Raw genomic sequence first — 19,368 nt, 5'->3', positions numbered from 1 at the left:
TGTGGCCTCTCCCGTTGCGGAGCACAGGCTCCGGACGCGCAGGCTCAGTGACCACGGCTCACGGGCCCAGCCGCTCCGCGGCATGTGGGATCCTCCCGGACCGGAGCACGAACCCGCGTCCCCTGCATCGGCAGGCGAACTCAACCGCTGCGCCACCAGGGAAGCCCTATTTTTAGTTTTTTAAGGAACCTCCATACTGTTCTCCATAGTGGCTGCACCAATTTACATTCCCACCAGCAGTGCAAGAGGGTTCCTTTCTCTCCACACCCTCTCCAGCATTTACTATTTATAGACTTTTTGATGATGGCCATTCTGACCGGTGTGAGGTGATACCTCATTGTAGTTTTGATTTGCATCTCCCTAATAATTAGCAATGTTGAGCATCTTTTCATGTGCTTCTTGGCCATCTGTATGTCTTCTTTGGAGACATGTGTATTTAGATCTTCTGCCCATTTTTCGATTGGGTTGTTCGTTTGTTTTATTTTGAGCCACATGAGCTGCTTGTATATTTTGGAGATTAATCCCTTGTGGGTCGCTTCGTTTGCACATATTTTCTCCCATTCTGTGGGCTGTCTTTTCGTTTTTTTGCTGGTTTCCTTTGTTGTGCAAAAGCTCTTAAGTTTAATCAGGTCCCATTTGTTTGCTCTAGCAAGTTAATCAAACCCGAGGAGATGGGTGGCAGGAACCCCGATAGCTGGTCAGTCAGAAGCTCAGGGGACATGGTGGACTTGGGATGGATGTGTGGGGTGGGGGCAGACATGTGGGGCTGGCCTGTAACCTGGGGGTCTGACCGACTCTGGGCAGAGAGGGTCAGAACTGAGTTAAGTCTTCAGGATGGCATCCTCTGGGCATTGGAGGACTGCTGGGTGCTTGACAAACACCCCAGGCAAACACCCCTGTGTAACCAGCGCCTAGGTCGACAGACAGAGCAGGAGCTCCACAAGCCTCCTCCCCAGCAAGGTTCCTGCCTCTGGGTTCCCATCCCCGAGATGGGTCCTGCCTGCCTGTGCATCCCCGAGGATACTGCTCTGTGCCCGGGGCCTTCCCTCAAGTGCGACAGTCCTCCCGCCTGGCCACCCACACCATTCCCATGGGGTGTCCCATCGGGCACCCCGCTCATATTTCCACGCTCCTGTAGACCCGGGGGTCTCACCTGGGGCAATTCTGTCCGAGGGACACGGGGCCACAACTGGGGATGTCTGTGGTCCCTAGGACTTGGGGGCTCCAGCGTTGAGCACATGGGGCCGGGGAGGCCGCTCCACACCCCACGGTGCCCAGGATGCCCCACAGACGGTGAGCCCCCCATGGCAGCAGGCGGGGTTGGGGAGCCCCGATGGAGGGACCTAGGCTTGTCTCTGAAGGCCTGGGGCCTCACGAAGCCAGCGCCGCACTCACCGCACTCCCAGCAGAGGGAGAGGGCTGAGCACCTGATCCCAGCAGAGGGAGAGGGCTGAGCACCTGACCCCACCGGGCGCACCCCAGCCTGCAGAAAAGCTGTGCATCTTCCAGCCTGCAGAGGGCGGCGGTATGCCCCACCTCCAGAGCTGGCAGGTTGGCGCTTTGCACATTCCCTGCCTGTTCTGGACGTTTCCCATCCATGGAGTCACACCCTGTGTGTCCTTCTGTGTCTGGCTTCTCTCACTGAGCATCCTGTTCTCAAGGTCCGTCCACGTGGTGGCGAGTGTCAGGGCTTCTCTCCTTTTCAGGCTGAGTGACGTTCCCATGTGTGGAGAGACCACATGGCATTTGTCCATTTATCCGTCGAGGGACACATGGGCTGTCCCGGCGCCCTCGGCTGCTGAGGGTGCACAGCTGCCCTCTGGCCGCCGCCTTCCCGCAGTTCAGCTGCGGAAGGATTTCGGCATCACACCTCCAGCAGCGCTACCGGAGGCTGCAGTTTTATCTGTGCCATCCTCCAGTAAGTCCCTGATTGGGAGGGGGAGGGCCGGTGGCGGGGACCTGGGGTGGCTCCAGCTGGACTGGAGATCAGTGGAGGCCTGGCGGTGTTTGGAGGCCTGAGGCCCTGGAGGGGGAAGCTTATCTGCGTCCACAGCTGTCGCCTCCGCCCAGCTGAGCCCCACCCCAAGCCCAGGTGAGCAGGACCCTGAGAGCCTTAAAGGGACAGAGTGAGGCACTGACAGCAGGACATGCTGGGGGACTCGGGGCACCAGGGCACCGCCACAGGGGGTCAAAGGGCACGACCGAGTGTCAGGGCTGGGCGGGGGCTCTGGTCTCTGCCGGTTTCAGCTGGCCAGCAGGGGGTCGGGGGATGGTGGGAGAGGGACCCTGCAGGGAATGCGTTTCCCAAAACCAACCCTACACCTGGCCGCTCAGAGCAACTGTGTTGTGTCCTGGAATAAGGGCCAGGAGAGCAACATGACAGCTCAATTCAGTGTCCCCAGGGCCTGGGAAAAACTTTCCATAAGGGCTGAGATTGGGGCCTTCAGGGAGACTGGACCGCAGGGATGATCCAACATTAATTTACAGGGAGACCTCAGACGCGTCTTCGGATCCCAGCCTTCATGTGGCGTCTTAGCTTGAAGGCGGTGGTGCCCTCACACGCAAATGGTTCTGGAAAATGTGAGAGGGAAACGCAGAGATAGAGATGGAGAGACAGAGAGAGAGGAGAGACAGAGACAGAAGAAGGGGTTGGGTCACAAACGTGGCCAAGGCCCCTGGCCGAGAATCCAGGTGCAGGGGGCTGCTGTCCCCAGGGTGCCTCTGTAGGTTTGAGGACTTCTCAAAATAAACTGTTGAGAAACAAAGAACCCTCCCCTTGTTCCACCAGAACAAAGACATCGGCAACAGGGTGAGGAAACCTTGAAACGCCAGGACACCTTAAAGCTCAGCCCCCACGAGGCCCAGGGAGGGTTTCCGTTGACAGCAGCGCCCCAGGTGTTCAGGACACTGTGCATCACAACTGTGCAGGGGAAGAATCTCTTGAATTCTCTGCCATCTCAGCGGGGGAGGCTGAGGAGAGGCTGGATCATCTCTCACTTTCAGATGCTTTGTTTTGTCCTGTTTTTACCTATCGGACTTGTTCGCTAGGAAAGATCACCAGCCCCCGGCCACGTTCATCTGGGGGAACCGCCTGTCACTTTTCCAGGGAGAGCAGTAGTTAAGAAGGAGAAGCCAAAGGAGGTCAGAGGGCAGTTGCTTCTGTAAATCCCTTCCGGGCACGTCTGCCCTTGAAGCAGGAGCTGGACTGGCGGGTGAGTCCCAGGGCCCCCCGCCTGCAGGGAGCCTCCCTGGCTCCCAGCTTGGCGTCTGCCCTGACCACCCTACCACCACCGGCCACGTCAGTCCACCCCAGCGCTAAAGGAACCAACCACCCGACCCTCTGTACCATCTCCTGGGGCCGCTGCAGCGGAGCGCCACAAGCTAGGCTGCTTACATAGCAGAAATTATGTTCTCACGGTTCTGAAGGCCACAAGTCTGAGACTGGGTGTCGGCAGGGCTGTGCTCACTCCGTGGGGGGGGGGCCTTCCCACCCCTCCCAGCTCCTGGTGTGGCCCACGGTCCTTGGTGTCCTGGGCCTGTGGTCCCATCACCCCATCCTCTGTCTCCGATTTTTTATTTTATTTTTATTTTTTAAAGATTTTTTTTGATACGGACCATTTTTAAAGTCTTTACTGAATTTGTTACAATATGGCTTCTGTTTTACGTTTTGGTTTTTTGGCCCAGAGGCATGTGGGATCTTAGTGCCCTGACCAGGGATCAAACCCACACCCCCTGCATTGGAAGGTGGAGTCTCTACCACTGTACCACCAGGGAAGTCCCTGTGTCTGTCTCTTATAAGGTCATTGGATTCAAGGCCATCCTCATCCAGGATGAGCTCATGTCAAGACCCTTAATTTAGTTATATCTGCAAAGACGTTTTTTCCAAATAAGGAAGGCCCCATTCTCAGGTCTGGAAGCAACCGCTGCACCATCCTGTCCCCCCAGTCCCACGCCTTCCCTGCCCAGGACCCTCTCCCCACAGCCCCGGGCCTGTCTACAACACACGGAAGAAAGAAGACTAAGGCCCTCCCTCGCTCGGATCCCTCCCAGGGCTCCTCAGCATAAAATCCACACCCTCACCACCAGTCACCACCTGGGGAAGGGCTGGATTTCAAACTCCACCCCTTCAGAAAAATGCACTGAAAACCTTAAGCTGGGGGCTTCTCTGGCGGCGCAGTGGTTAAGAATCCGCCTGCCAATGCAGGGCACACCGGTTCGAGCCAGCGCCCTGGTCCGGGAAGATCCCACATGCCACGGAGCAAGTAAGCCAGTGAGCCACAACTACTGAAGCCCGTGCTCTGCAACAAAGAGAAGCCACCACAGTGAGAAGCCTGCGCACCACAAGGAAGAGTAGCCCTCGCTCGCCACAACTAGAGAAAGCCAGCAGGCAGCAACAAAGACCCAACACAGCCACAAATAAATAAATAAATAAATAAAGTTTTTTAAAGAACAGAAACCTTAAGTTGGAACATTTTAGCAATGCACAGATGGGTGTGACAGAGAATCAAACCCTCACGTTTTCTCTCCCCTTATCTTTGCGTTCAAAACGTTTCATAGGAAGAAGTAGAAAGCAAAGCACACAGCCAGAGACGGGACAGTGGCTGGTGTCCTGAGTATGAGGCCCGGAGAAAGGACGGCTCGGGGGCAGCCAGGGCCAGGTGGGAAGGGCCGGTGGGAGACCCGGGAAGGCGTGCCCGGTGACAGGCACAGCCAGGCAAAGGCTCGGGGCAGGGACAGTGCCATCAAGCCTGGAGCCAAGCGCAGGGGAGGTGAGGGCGCTGAGGCCCCAGCGGGGAGTTCGGCTCTTCCTTCCTCCTGCCTGGCTAGAGCCAGCGGTGGCCTGTCTGTGCCAACAGCAGAGCTGGGAAGCGCTTTCCTTGCTCTTCTGTTTGTGGATCTCTGGACCGCTCCCAGGGCGCCCGCAGGCCTCAGAGGGGGAGACCCAGGGAAGATCCTGGCTCTCCCACGGCCAATTAGGGGCGCCTGCAAGCCCAGGCCTTGCCGGCTGTGCGTGTCCCTGCCCGCACGCACAGCCGGCAAGGAGCACGGGGTGCACGCAAGGACAGAGAGTTGGGGGGGCGAAGAGGAGAGTTAAGGGTGACCGGATCGGCTGCTTTCGACAGGCGGGGTCAGAGGTGCCCCATGGAACACAGGGCTGCAGGACAACCAGTGACATCTGAATTTCAGACAGACAACAGATCGTTTTTAGTGTAAGTATATAGCAGATAGTGTGTGGGATATATTATACTAAATAATTAGTGCCTTTTGCAAATCTGAAATTCAAATGTAACCGGGCGTCATGTGTTTTTACTTGCTGAATCTGGCCACCCTTGCCCGGGCTCATCCTGAAAGGCCTCTTCTTAGAAGCAGAAGGGGACGTGGGACCCTCCTGACCCGGCTGGGGCCAGGACCCAGCTGAGGAGGGAGGGGGCAGGGAGGCACCACTGTGTTCTGGCAGCCCCACGATTTCCCACGAGTCCCGCCCTCAGCCCGGCTCTGGGCCAACGGGGGCACGGAGATCCGCCCAAGCCGGAGGTGCTTTGAGGCCAGCTGCCCGCTTGCCCCCCTCCTCCCGCGCGTCCCTCTCGACCCCGCTCCGTGCAGCCTTGCTGAGCCTGCCAGTGCGTCTGCAGGAGGAGAGGCCTCTGTCCTGGCCCCTCTGCCACACCCTTCTAGCCTTTTCCTCCAGGACCCCGCCCTCGCAGAGAGGGCCCTGCCGGCTCTGCCCAGGCTCCTCCTCCAGCTGCCTCCCCCTGCCCCTGACAAGCGGCTCCTGGACTCACAGCTCAGCCCTCCAGGGGCCGCTGCCCCTCCTCATACACGTGTCACCTCCAATGTCGTCACCTCCAAGAGGCCACCTGGCCCCTCATCTAAAGCGGTGCCTCCTGATCGACATCACCCCATTTTTTAATTGAGATGCTTCACATACCACACAATTCACCCATGAAAGCGTAAACAGTTCTGGTACATTCACAGAGTTGAGCACTCAGCATGACAATCAGTTTTAGAACATTTCATCACCCTAGAAAGCAACCCCATCGCCATGAGCAGTCCCCCCCTCCCCCTCCCCAGCCCCGACAACCACGAGCCCACTGTCTGTCCCTGTGCATCTACCAGTTCTGGACGTTTCCCATCAATGGAATCACACACCGTGGGTCCTTCTGTGCCTGGCTTCTCTCACTGAGCATCGTGTTCTCAGGGTCCATCCACGTGGCAGCAAGGTCAGGGCTTCACCCCTTTTCCTGGCTGAGTGACGTTCCCGTGTGTGGAGGGACCACATGTTCCTTATTCATTCACCCATTGATGGGCATTTGGGCTGTTCCACTTTTTGGCTGTTGTGCTGCTGTGAACATTGCAGTGGAAGTTCCTGTATGGACGTGAGTTTTCAGTTCTCTGCGGCACACACCTAGGACTGGCATTGCTGGGTCAGGTGGTCACTCCGTTTAACCTTTTGAGGAGCGGCTGCACCGTTTCACCTCCTCACCAGCCCTGCCCAGGGTTCCACTTCCTCATCCTGTTATTTTCTGCCCTTCTGATGAGGGCCATCGTGGTGGGTGCGAAGTGGTGTCTCACTGTGGTTTCTGCCTACCTTCCCCTGAGCAACTTCTCATGTGCTAATGTTATCTGCATGTCTTCTCTGGAGAAATGTGTTTTCAGATCCTTTGTCCATTTTTTAATTGGGTTATTTGTCCTTTTTAAGAGTTAAGGGACTTCCCTGGTATGCCAGTGGTTAAGACTCTACGCTCCCAATGCAGGGGGGGCCGGGTTCCATCCCTGGTCAGGGAACTAGATCCCTCATGCCACAACTAAGAGCACACATGCGACAATGAAGAGCCAGCAAGCCGCAATAAAAAAAAAAAGATCCTGCACGCCGCACCGAAGACCTCACGCGCAGCAACGAAGATCCCCATGCTGGAGCCAAATAAATATATTTTTTTTTAACTTGAGTTATAAAAAAAGTTGAGTTGTAAGTGTTCTTTATACATTCTAGATACAAGTCCCTTATCAGATACATGATTTACCAGTATTTTCTCCCATTCCTTGGGTTGTCTTATCACTTTCTTCTCTGAAGCACAGAAGTTTTTAATTTTTGATGAATTCCAATGTATCTGATTTTTTGTTGCTGTTGCCTGTGCTTTTGGTGACATGTGTAAGATACCATTGCCTAATCCAAGGTCACAAAGACTGCATACCCTGGTTTTGTTTGAAAGTATTTTGTCATTTTTAGAAGTATTTGTTGTAAAACACGGGGACCTCAGCGTAGGTGTTCCAGCCAAATACAGGACGGCCAGTTACATTTGAATCAGGTAAATGGTGATACTTTCCTTGCAAAACTGTGTTCAAACACTGCACGGGACACTTACACTAAGAAATTATTCATTCTCTGCCTGAAACTCAAACTTAACTGCTGTCCAGCTATTTTTATTTGCTAAATCTGGCAGCCTCACCCCAGGGGACACATCCCACCTGTTCACGGGGATCCCCATCGCCTCCCTCGATTCTTTTTTTTTTCTCCCTCGATTCTTTTTAAATTTTTTGCACTATGGCAAACCACATAAGTTGAGAAATTTACACTTTGAGCGTAAAGTTAAGGTCTTAAGTCAAACTAGGAAGGACAGCTGGCCCCCGCCCGGTCTCGCAGGCCCCGCCCCGTTTCCTAGCAACGTAGCCTCGCCCCTGGCCGCAGCGCGTGGCCCACCCGGGTTCTCACGTGGCGCCGCCCATTCAGCTTCCGTAGCGCGAGTCAGCCGGGTCCGCGCGTGCGTACATGCGTCCGCGCGCGTGCGCAGGTGGTGGCCGACTCACCGTGCGCCCCCCCCCCCGCGACGCCGCCTGCGTGCGCGCGCCCGGCGGCTGTCCGGTTCTTATAGCGCCGCGGGCGGCGGTTGCGTGGGGACGGCGGGACGGCGGGACGGTGGGACATGGCGGCTGTGCGGCTCATGCTGGGGCTTGTGCTGCTGAGCGCTCAGGGCGGCTTCGGGGCAGGTGAGGACCTTGGGGTGGGGGCGCGAAGCCTGCTGGTGGTCTGGCCTGGCTGGGGGCGGCCCGCCCTCTGCTCCAGGGGAGACCCCAGCCCGGGCGAGAGGGAGGAGAGCCCGGCCGGTGGAGGGAGGCCCAGCCCGGGGGGTGGTGGGGAGGGAGACTCCGAGCTGAAGCCGACCTAAGCGAGGCAGCTTAGGAGGGACTTTCCTGCTCGGAATGCTTGGGCGGGGGCCGCAGGGGAGCCCCCGGGCGCCCAGGCCCTGGCTGTCATCCGGGAGGTGGGCTCTTGTCCTCACGGGGGCGCGGGCACCCAGGCACGTGACGGCCCCTGAGCCGGGTCGGCTTTCCGGCCGGAGGGATTGTCCTTCTTCCCGGGATTTAGGTCCCGTGTCTCGCTCTGGCTCTGCACTTGTCCCTGGAGTCGCCCGAACACTTAAACCCTTGTGGGGAGGCATACACTCTTCTTCCTTCGTTTTTGTCTGATTTCGGGGCCCAGAAGAAGGTGGAGGCTGGTCCGCCCTCCTGTTTTTACAGGGGTGGAAAGAGGCCCCGGCCGGGAGGGGAGGTGTTCTAAGGTCACCGTGAGCCCCCCCGGCTCAGAGCAGGAACTGTGGGGGGACTGTTTTTACAGACTCTCAAACGGAGCTCCTCACGGGAGGGGCAGCCTGTTGGGTGGGCAGACGTGGTTTAGAGAATGCTCACAGCAAAATGGGTTAAGGCGTGCTTTTCTGGGAGAAAGCAGGGCAGCCTCTCTTTTGCCTGAAAGAGAGATTTTTTTTTCCTGTGTGGAGCACGACTTCCCGTTTGGTTCTGGGTTAACGATTTATAGTGACCAGCGTGTAGAGAACAAAGTGCAGACCTTGGGGGCAGGAGCAGGTGGGCTCTGAGAGGGGTGGCAGCTGCCCTAGGGCGTGGGAGGGGCTGCCCCTTAGAGAAGCTTCACCGGCTTACTGCTGACCTACTTTTAGATCTCAGTTCGCCTCTTTCTTTTGCCTCATAATCAAAACGGCCATTTATTGACCGCCCTCTGGACAGGGCCCCTGGCAGGCGAGGTGAGTGCCCGGCAGCGTGAGCCCTTTAGAGGCAGCCCTCGCCAGCCAGCGGGGAAGGATGGCCCCCGGTGTTCTGCTGGGGGCACAGCTCCGATCCATCACCCTTGTCTGTGGGGTTGCTCTTACACACTCACACCACGTGGGTGTGTGCCGTGGGCGGTCCTGGTTTATTTACGCTGAGTCTGAATCCCCCTGGGGCTATATCTGTGCCTTGTCCTCCCTTTTTCACTTTCCACCTTTCCCAGGGACTCTGGGAAAGACCTGAAAGTCTGGGTCTCGTGTCCTTTTTCTACCTGGGGTGAGTGAGTTCGCCTTTCCTGGCCAGGTCAGCTCTCCAGAAACCTGCCTCGGGCAACTCTGCTGGGGCAGGTGTCTTCGTGGGGGGGGCCCCATTGCCTGAGGCCCCAGGATGTCCCTCCTCCTGGGAGAGCCCTGCTCTCCAGGCCATGCAGGGCCCTGTGGTCCTGGCGGGGCTGGCGGGCAGACATGGGCTTGCTAGCTGGTTCCCTCTCTGAGCCTCGGGTGAGGGGCCGGAGCCCCCCGCCCGCAGGATTAGAGCGGTGAGCAGCCCGGGACTGGCCTCCCAGAGGCGGTCTCTCCTAGCCACCGCCTCGTCCCGAGAGCTCCCCCCAGGATGTGTACCCGAGGCCTGCCTGGCCCTGCGCCCTGCCCAGCCCGGCTGCCGAGTGGGCACAGAGGAGGGGTGGCTGTTTTTAGATGAAGGTGACTTTACTTGAGAACATGGGTTGCAGTCACGTGGTCGGGAAGGAGGGTCAGGCACTCTCGGGTTCCCAGGGCTCTGGGAGGGCCTGCCTGTGCACGGCCGGGGCCCCTGTGAGTTCTTGGGGTGCTGCCCCGGGCCTCCTGGGCACTGGGCGTGGCTGGGGGTTCTGGAGGGTGGGCTTTTCACCCTCTTTCCATCACTGCCCCCTGAGGAGCATTTTGAGGCATTCTTTCTAATGGCCCTGTCCCAGTGACCTGTCAGTGTCACAGATGTTACGTCCCCTGTGGCAGCAGTCTCTGTGGTGGCCCTGGGGGCCACAACCCGGCACCCCACTTGGAGTGACCTGGCCTGTTGAGGATGGGTGACCGGCATGTGGCAGGTCACTGGGGCGGATGGGCTGGCTCCCTTGCTGCGTGTGTCCCTCTGGCCAGGACAGGGGTGTCGGCCTGCGGGGCCTCAGGCAGGGAGGGCTCTCCTGGGCGAGGCTGGCCAGCCCGTTGGCCTCTGCAGGCACCTGGGATGGGTGGAGTTGGGGCCCACCTCTGCCCCTCTCTGAGAGCTGAGGCACCCCGCCCTGGTGCCACCTGGAGGAGTCCTGCGGGCACTCGTCTCTCCTCCAGGAGGCAGGGTGGGGCCTGGGTAAGACCTGCCTGAGCACCCCTGTCCGAGGCTCTAGGGTGCAGAGGCAGGCCCTGTCTGGGCAAAGCGCCGCCTCTGGCCTTACTTTCTGCCCTGACTCACCTCCCAGCTCTGTACGGAGCTGCTGGTTCTGCAGTCTTGGGAAATCTTGACGGAGAAATGCGGGTTTCTGGAGGCCTTTGGTGAAAGTGACGCAGAGGTCCATCCTCACGCCCCTGTCTGCCTGTAACCGCCTGGCCTGAGGCCTGAGTGGCCAGTGGGCGGACGTGAAGGTCCGTCTGTCCCCGGGGCCTTGTGGCCAGCCTTGTGTGCTCTCCTACACGGCCGGTACGTACACATGTGCCGCGTATGCCTCTACACCTATGTGTCCGTGCACACGTGCGGGCACTGCCGCGGCTGTGCCCCCAGGAGCGGGGAGCACCTGGAGCTGCAGAGGGGCCTCCTTTGCTTCAGTCCCTGCTGGCCCGGACTTCTGAGACGTCCTGTCCCCTTTTAAAGGAAGAGCCAGCAGGTGGCCAGAGGCGGGGTGGTGAGGACTGGCGGCTCAGGAAGAGGCCCCGCCGGGCCCTGCACGTGTTCTGTGCACGGGCTGGCCTTGGGTCCTGCCTCTTCCACCCGAAGGAGGCTGGCGTCCTCTGGACCCGAATGCCACCGGGGCGCAGGGGCCTGCGTGTGGCCAGCCCACCCAGGACCTAACACACAGGCCCAGGCGGGATCTCAGACGCCCAAGGAGATGTGCGCTCTGCCCGCAGTCGTTCCAGAAAGCGGCCCAGCTGTGAAGTGTGTCCTGGGATTTGAGCTTTACTTTTCTTAGCGGCTGAGGAGTCCGTGAGGACGGGGGAGCCCGGTTTGGATCACTGGGCGTCAGCCGGAGGGCTCCTGCCGCCAGGTCCAGCCGGGGGTCGTGACCTGCGGTCGTTCTGCTCGGCTTCACGTGCTTAGTCTGTGCTCACGCAGTTGTGCCGTCGGAAGTCACCGTGTGACCCCAGTGAGGGAGCGGGGGTCCGGGGTGGCGGCCTGCCCGGTGGGCGCTGGGGCCCCGCGGCCTGGCTGCATCCCTACTGGCTGAACCGTTCCAGTGCAGTCCTGATTCTGCTTTCGCCTGATTTTATGCCAGAGGCCTCTGGGCCTGCACCCTCTGTGCCCAAGTCCTGTGGGCGTGGCCTTCTCCAAGGGTTGCCTCGGGTGCGTGGGTGTGGGTGACGGTTCTGGAGAAACAGGCGCTTCCTGGTAGACACCACTGTGTCTCGGACGCGACTTTATAAAGTCCCCACTGTCCCCAAGGACAGCTGCCCCGGGATCCCGGGTGGTTTGACAGGAGTATCCCCAGGACACCTGCTCCCAGCCCTGGGATAGGGCTCTGGTGTGGACATTCACTGAAGGTCAGCACCTGGAGGTGCGGCCTGACCCCCAGCAAAGGGGTCCTCATTCTGGTCTGCCGTCCCGGCCCCCTCCCTGAACGCCCAGAGGTCTGGGGTCTCCTGCCCCTGGTCCCTGGAGAGGAGCCCTCCCCAGCTCGAGCCCAGTCTCCCATCTCCAGAACTGTCAGCGTGCTTCTCACTGTCTGCTTCTAACCGGCTTCACGTTTCGATTCCTCAAGAGAAGGTCGTAATGAATGGGGAGCCTTGCCTGGTTGGAAATTGAGAGGAAGGGCTGCTGGGAGTCGCCCCAGCGTCCCAGGCAGGAGGACAGCCTGTCATTTGTATGGAGATTTGGGGCACATGCGGCCTTCTGAGAAGCAGGCACCTCCAGGACAGGGCCGCTGCAGCCCCCTGGCCCCCGTGGCCTGAGCACACCTGTCCCACCCACCCCGGTGGCCTTCCCTTGGTTGTGGGAGAGAGGGGGAACATGCAAGACTACCCAGAGCGGGGGTGGTGACCTGGGCGGTGATGGACTTCAACTTTCCGAAAAGGCCTTTCGGGGCTGCGGGGCTGGACCCAGCAGTCGCTGCCCTGGTCCTTGTTCTGGGGCCGGGGTGGGCGCTGCTGCTGTTCCCACGCCCAAGGCCCAGCCAGTTAGGACAATTCCTGGCAGAATCCTGCCCCAGACCCCGAGGGGAGGGCCTTCCAGGAGCCCCATGCGGTTCTGCACTCTGGGTACCAGCCCTGGCTTCTCTCCCTCTGGGGAGCTGGGGTTGGGAGAAGTGGCAGGCTCCTTGGGTTCTCCCCTGACACTGTTCTCTTCTCTCCTCTGGCTGCCCAGGGAGCACGATCTTGACTTCCGTCGATGATGATGGCTCCAGAACCCGCCTCACATGCGCCTTGAATCACAGCGCCACCGAGATCGTGGGCCACCGCTGGGTGAAGGGGGGCAAGGTGCTGAAGGAGGACGCGCTGCCCGGCCTGAGGACGGAGTACGAGTGAGTGGGGCTGCCCAGCAGCAGGAGGCGGGGCCTGCCTGGTCTCCAAGGGCCTCTGGTCAGCGAGTACGGACGTTGTAGTCGGTGGGCTGGCTCTGGACAGAAGTTGGGAACTGGCTCAGACGGGGGTTTGGAGACAGCTGAGGCCCGGGATGCAGGGAGGGTCCAGTGGCTGCCAGACGTGACCACCTCCAAGACCCGTCCCTCCTTCCGGCGCGTTGGGGACCCCGGTCCCTGGCTCGCTGGGTTCTGAGCACTGCCGGGGCCACTGCGGAGCCTTGTCTGGGGGGAGGAGCGGCTCTGGAAGCCCAGGGCTCCTGGATGTGGCTGTGGGGTAAGCTGCCTGCCGCCCCTGCACCTCCTGGTCCCTCCTCCCCGGGGAGGCACCCCCCCCCGTTCCCGCCCCCGCCCGGCAGGGTTTGGACAGAAGCTTCTCGGCTCACACCCCGCTCACGGCCTCTGCCTGCAGCGTGGACTCGGACGACCGCTCGGGCCAGTACTCCTGCATCTTCCTTCCAGAACATGCGGGCCGCACCGACCTGCAAGTGAAGGGTGGGCTCCTGGGGGCCCCGGGCCTGAGGGGCTGGGGTGGAGGCGGGCAGGGCAGCTCCATCTCCGGCCCCGCTGCCCCAGGGTCAGGCTCCAGCCCGCCCTCCTCCCGGCAGGGCCCCCCAGCGTCAAGGCGGTGAAGAAGTCGGAGCACGCCACCGAGGGGGAGACTGTGGTGCTGGCCTGCAAGTCAGACTCCTTCCCGTCCGTCGCAAACTGGCAGTGGTCCAAGATGACCGACTCTGGGGACCAGGCCATCACTAACAGCTCCCAGCACAAGTTCTTCGTGGTCTCCTCGGAGACCAGGACGGAGCTGCATATCCCAGACCTGGACCTGAGCTCAGACCCCGGCAAGTACGTGTGCAACGGCACCAGCTCAGAGGGCTCTGGCCAGGCGGTCATCACGCTGCGCGTGCGCAACCGCTTCGCCGCCCTCTGGCCCTTCCTGGGCATCGTGGCCGAGGTGCTCGTGCTGGTCACCATCATCTTCATCTACGAGAAGCGGCGGAAGCCGGACGAGGTCCTAGACGGTGAGCCGGCCCCACACGCCCTCTGCTCCCCTCCCGGCGGGGGGACCCCTGGGGCCGGGGCCGCTGTCCGGGAGTGTGGACCTGAGGGTTAGCCCCCTTGGCCACCGTGTCCCGGGGCCTCCCTGGGGCACCCGCCCCTTTCCCTGGCTGGGGGGGTGTGTCAGCCCTTACGGCCTCACCTGCCCCTCTTTCCTCACTGGGCTGCCAGCAGGCGTCCTCTGCGGTCAGTGCTCCTCCATGGGCTTGGTCTCCGCCTGTGGAGACTGCTTTGGGCCCAGGGCTGTGGCACCAAGTAAACCCCTGGCCTTGTGTGATGGGGCCACTGGGGTGCGGGGCTGGGGGCCAGGCAGGGCCCCCAGGTGCCTCTCACACTGAGACCCTAGACAGCTCACGTGAGGGTGCGTGTCCTGGGGCGAGCTAGCCCCCACATTGCAGTCGGGGAGGCTGAGGGCGGCGCCCCGTGGGATGGGGCCACCCCGTGCATGGCCTGGTGTGCAGACCGCTGCTGACAGCCCGTCCTCCTCTCTTGCATGTGGCTGTGCACCTGCACAGATGAGGACGCCGGCTCTGCTCCACTGTAAGTCCCTGCCTTGCTGGGGGTGGGCGGGTCACTGGGCAGAGCTGGGAGGCGTGAGGGGCAGCTGTCTGGTCCTCCTGTCACCAGGAAGAGCAGCGGGCACCACGTGAACGACAAAGACAAGAACGTTCGCCAGAGGAACTCCAGCTGAGAGGTGAGGGGGGGAGGGCGGGCCGGCCGAGGGCGCGGGGCTCCTGCTCCTGAGGCTGGTCCAAGCGCCCCGCCCCTCTCCCCCCCACCCCCAGGACGAGTCTGTAGGCGCCCATCCCAGCGTTTGCACAACCCCACGGAAACCCACCTGACAAAAGCAAACCGTGTTGTGCATTCAAATCACACGTTTTCTCACCTTTTTAAAGAAAAACGAAACTAGGGTTTTCTGTGTGTAGAATTCTGTCCCTTAGGGCTTTGCTTTTCTTTTTTAACCATCTCGTGAGCCCCCCAGGGGAGTCGTGAGGTTTGTGTGAGGCCCCTGCCACCCCCACCATCCGTCCCCTCGCGTCCCCTGGGCTGTTGGTCTCCTGGTCTGGGTGTGGAGGCCAGACGGCCCTTGTTCTGAGGCTCCCGCCCCAGGTCCACCTCCTGAGACTGCTCGGCTGTGTGGGGCCGGAGCCAAGTCCCTGCCCTTTGCAGAAGGTCCAGGTGGAGCCGCGGTGCCAAGCATCCTGCCGTGAGAAGCCAGTGCTGTGGGGTCACTGCAGGTCTGAGCACGTGGCCGCCCTGGGAAGAGGGTGTCAGCTGCTCTTCTCAGAGCAGGAGCCGCTGTGATGGGCCTCTCTCCCCACCCCACCTTCCTACTCCCCAATAAAGTCTGACCCCTCATACTCTCCCGGCTCCTGTCTGCGCCGAGCCTGGGTCTCACCAAGAAAGCTCGTGGGGGGTTCAGCCGGTGAGGCGTAACGAGGTTAGGGTGCACGGGGGCTGGGTGACGGGTAAAGCCGGGAGTGGTGTACGGACCACTGCAACAGAAGTGGTCCGGCTCTCCAGTTCTTCTAAGCCTGCTTCTGCCCTTCAAAGGGTATCTGGACAAAACCAGGGCATCCTTTCCGCGGACCCCCAGGTCGGGATGGGCGGCCATCAGCCACCGCCGCCAGGCACCCGGCTGTCCTGGTCAGAACGCTCCCGGGGCCTTTGGGGGCCTGAGGGGCAGGTGAGCAGCTGGGGCCTCGCTCTGGAGCTGGGAGTCTGTCCCGAGGCACATCTGGGGTGGGGGCGCGGCTGCCCCTCTTGGGACCCTAGCTGGGGGTGGGAGGCAGCCCAGAGAACCCCAGGAGTAGCTGTGCACCAGCCCCCGCGGGGAGAAGGGGGTTGCCTGCTTACCCAGCCTGCATCCCAGTAGCTGGGCCGAATGGGGGAGCGTAGGTGGGGTTGAAGCGGGGTGGGGGTGGGGGTGGGGGTGGAACAGGAAGTCCTAGGAGGTGGGGCGGAGCCCTGGGACTCGGTAAGTACCACCTAGGCCTCCCACTGGGCACACCTGGGGAAACAGTGCCAGAGGGGAAAGGGCTTGTCCAGGATGACCCTTTTCCCACACCCAGGGGCTGTGGTCACCCCATGTCCCCCCCTGGAGCCCTGCAAGACCTGCAGGTCTGGGTGAGGGTCTCAAGCCACCTGCTGTTCGGGGGAGGCAGGGGTCTCAGAGTGTTGGGCCAGCTCTTCCTAACTCTCCAGAGAAGCCAGAAATCTGGGCTCGCGTGTGAAGTCTGCGTTTTTCAACGTTGGCGAAAACAAATCCCAACGTACCAAAGCCTCAAGAATTGACAGATTTCAGACTTGGCCCACTGGCCACCGGCTCGAGGCCCAGTGGGTTCTGAGGGGGGACGGAGAGGGCCTCTTCCCTGCAAGTCCCACAGCCCCGGGACAGCGGCTGGGGGCTGGGGAGGGGCGGGGGTGGGGTGGACCAGGCTGCCCCCTGTCCGCTGACCAGGTGTGTCTCAGGAGTCACCCGCAGGTCTGGTTTCCCTGAGCGCCCACGGGGAGAGTAGGGGTTCCTTTAGGGGGACCTTGCACCGCATAACCTGGAGGAGGTGCCTCCCAGTTCACAGGAACTGAGGCCGCTGGGCCCCGAAGCCCTGGGGCTGGGGCTAGGGGCTGCGGCTGGCCAGCCATTCCCTCCAGCCACCACCAGAGGGCACCACGTGCACACCCCTGAGGGCACTGGGGCCCAGGAAGTCAGGGGAGCCCCTGTCTACAGAGGTCTTGGGATACCCTGCCTGTCCTTCGTGCCCCCCAGCTGGACACGCTGGGCCCTCGGTCCTGGGCACCCATCTAAACTTCTCTGGTCCAAAGGATGTACATCCCTGCTTGTTCACTGGGCCATGTGGTTGTCACTGACAGTGTACATGGGTCCGGGGATTCTGCCAGCACAGAAGAAGGTGACAACGAGGCTGGTTCCTCTCCGGGGACGCTGCTGAGGCTGGGGCCTGATGTTGGAGGGCACGTGAGGGTGTCCCCTGCTCGGGGTCTGTGTGTGTCCCCACCCGCACCCCAGCTGGGGCTCCGCCCACCTTCCTGCTGCACCCCTGGCGCCCACACACTTGGGGCTCGGGAACGACTGCTGGTTTCTTTGTCTAGACAGAAAGTGCGGGATTGTCCGCAGGCAGCGCCTTGGGGGACAGGAGGGGGTGGCATGTGGTGTGGAGAGGGGACCAGGCCCCCAGCGAGGGACGCTGCCCACATGTGCTTTTAGGAGAAGCCCGACCAGCAAACAGGGCCGCTGGGCAGACGGCTCTGCATGTCTCCCTCCCCGAGCATTTGATGAGCACTGGCAAGTCTTCGGCCCCCTGTGCCCCTGGGGGCTGTTCTTGGATGCAGCCGCTGGAGCTGCCTCAGTTTCCCCAGGGGCGGGACAGGAAGTCACCGGATCCAGTGATATCATCTTTGGCAAACGCCTGGAGGCTCAGGACCCGGGGTCTGTCTCGGGGTCCCAGTCGCTGAGGCAGAGGGGCAGGGCTGGGCGTGCCTTCCTTCTGGGGCACAGGCTGCCCACCCCTTCCCTGGGCCCACCGCCCTCCAGACTGGGAGCCCTTCGAGGACGGGGATGGGGCCTGCGCTGGAGGCATCGGCGGGGGGGCGCCTCCCAAGCCCCAGCCTCGTTCCTCCCCCACTCTGGGGCCCTGACGAAGAGCATCTCTGTTGTACACCGGGGGCACCCCAAGGTCCCATGGTGGCTGGCAGCGAGAGACGAATTTAGGGGTCTCGCCTGGCAGCAGGGGGCAGAGGTGAGGAGGAATGGGCCAGAGGTGTGGGGGTCCCAGAGGGAGTGAGGTCCACAGGGAAAGGAAGTCCCAGGTCCGCCGAGGACCCCACCCTCATCGCACAGATGCCAGGGAACTCAGGCCTGGGTGAGGGGCTCCCTACGTAAGGTCACTCTCCAGTCGGGGCTGGACACCGGGGCGCTGCCTGGTACAACGGCGCTCATGCGGGCAGCCCAGACTGGGAGATGTCATCCCCCTTCCGAAGTCAGTGGCGCATGTGGGCACTCGGGCCGCCACACAAGGCTGAGGGGACAGTCAGCATTGCTCGAGTCTGGCGGTGGTGCTTAAGCTCTGAGAACCCTCCCTGGTCCGGGGCCTGCCAAGACCCTGGCCTGGCTTTGTCTCCCTGGTCTCTTAACTATGTGGCCGTCAGAGGACCTCCAAACTGTGGGCTCCAGGGCTTTGGACCTGGACCCGCCCCAGCTGAGCAGGAAACACGGGCCATGTGTTGAGGTGCTGAGAGGCTGGGGAGGGGAGCTGCGGGCGGGACAGCAGGGCAAAGGCCTTGGGCCCAGGCCAGCTGGGCCTGCTGGAAGCCCCTGTGCCCAGAGCCCAGCGCTGGGGAGGAAGAGGTGGGGCAAACTGGGTGGGGAGGGACTGGGGCTTCCTTCCACGGGAAGTGGGAGTCCAGCAGCTTTGGGTAACAGACCACTCACTGTGAACTGACTTGGGGTTTTATTCCTGTTTGCCCAGGCTTGTCCCCAGCCCACCCCACCCCCACCACTTCTGGGTCTTCATCTCCTACACCCCCCACCCGCCAGGTCCTCAGTATCCCTTCTCCTCACACCAACCAGGCACTGTCCTGCCTGAGGACCTTTGCACAGGCCACGACACCTGCCGGCCGCTCTGGGCTCCATCCTCCCCTCAGGTCCTGGCTCTGACACCACCCACTCTGCGAGGCTCAGACATCCCCCCAACACCTCATCCCCTGTCCTGGCTCAGGTTGAGCTCACCCCCTTCTAACGGACACTACAACGTCTGCTAAACATCACACGTGCTGTGTTGACTGTCACCCCACCAGGGTGGGGGCGGCCTGAGAGGTTCACTTCTGAATCCCAGCCCCCATCAGGTGCCTCATAAGTATTTAGTGAATGAATGAATGAATGCTAAGAATGCTCTGGCCCAGGGCAAGTGGTGAGACGGGGTGGGAGGGACAGAGGCTGGTGGCCGCCTGGCCCAGGGTGGAGCCCGTGTGTTGGGGAGGAGTCTTCAGGAGAGGGGCTGGGACCCTCTCCTCCTCTGTGACTTGAAGGTCCAGGCCAGGTCCCTGGGGGAGGGATGCCATTCTGCCTCTCCAGGCCTGGTGGGTCCTTGGGCTGGGCTGCGGGTGCACCTCCCTGCTCTCAGCCGAGAGCCCTGGGGCTCTGGCGGCCTGCCTGGACTGACATCTTCCCAGGGCGAGCATGAAAGATCCCCCTTCAGCTGGAACACACAGCTGCCTGGGCGGGCCACAGCCTGGCACTGCCGACTCTGCTGCTTGCCCAGCCTCTCTCTCTCGCAGACTCAGGGCAGACGGCGGCCCAGCCTGTCCACCCATCTGGCTGTGGGTCTGGCAGGGTCTGACTGAAGACACAGCAGAGGTGGCCGCTGGAAGGACCCCCAGGGCTCAGGACAGCCTGCAGGGGGACAGGAGATGGCCCGGCTCAGCCCACCCATTGTTCAGATGGGCCCATCCCTCAATGCCCTTGAGTCCCACCTACTGTG

The 19,368-nt window shown here is 61.3% G+C and overlaps 1 protein-coding gene across 1 annotated transcript; it reads left to right on the top strand.

The window, feature by feature from the left end:
- The first annotated feature begins 7,830 nt into the window (after positions 1-7,830).
- On the top strand, positions 7,831-15,234 carry BSG (basigin (Ok blood group)). Its single transcript, XM_082651260.1, has 7 exons — positions 7,831-7,986; positions 12,601-12,757; positions 13,227-13,309; positions 13,423-13,836; positions 14,389-14,413; positions 14,501-14,567; positions 15,044-15,234. The coding sequence occupies exons 1-6, from the start codon at positions 7,923-7,925 to the stop codon at positions 14,562-14,564; spliced, it is 807 nt and encodes a 268-aa protein (XP_082507386.1). The 5' UTR covers positions 7,831-7,922; the 3' UTR covers positions 14,565-14,567; positions 15,044-15,234.
- The last annotated feature ends 4,134 nt before the right edge of the window (positions 15,235-19,368 follow it).

The sequence above is a fragment of the Grampus griseus genome, assembly GCF_964374135.1.
Source record: "Grampus griseus genome assembly, chromosome: 3".
NCBI lineage: Eukaryota > Metazoa > Chordata > Mammalia > Artiodactyla > Delphinidae > Grampus > Grampus griseus.
The sequence above is the reverse complement of the archived record's forward strand: the minus strand, read 5'-3'. Positions and strand labels throughout refer to the sequence as shown.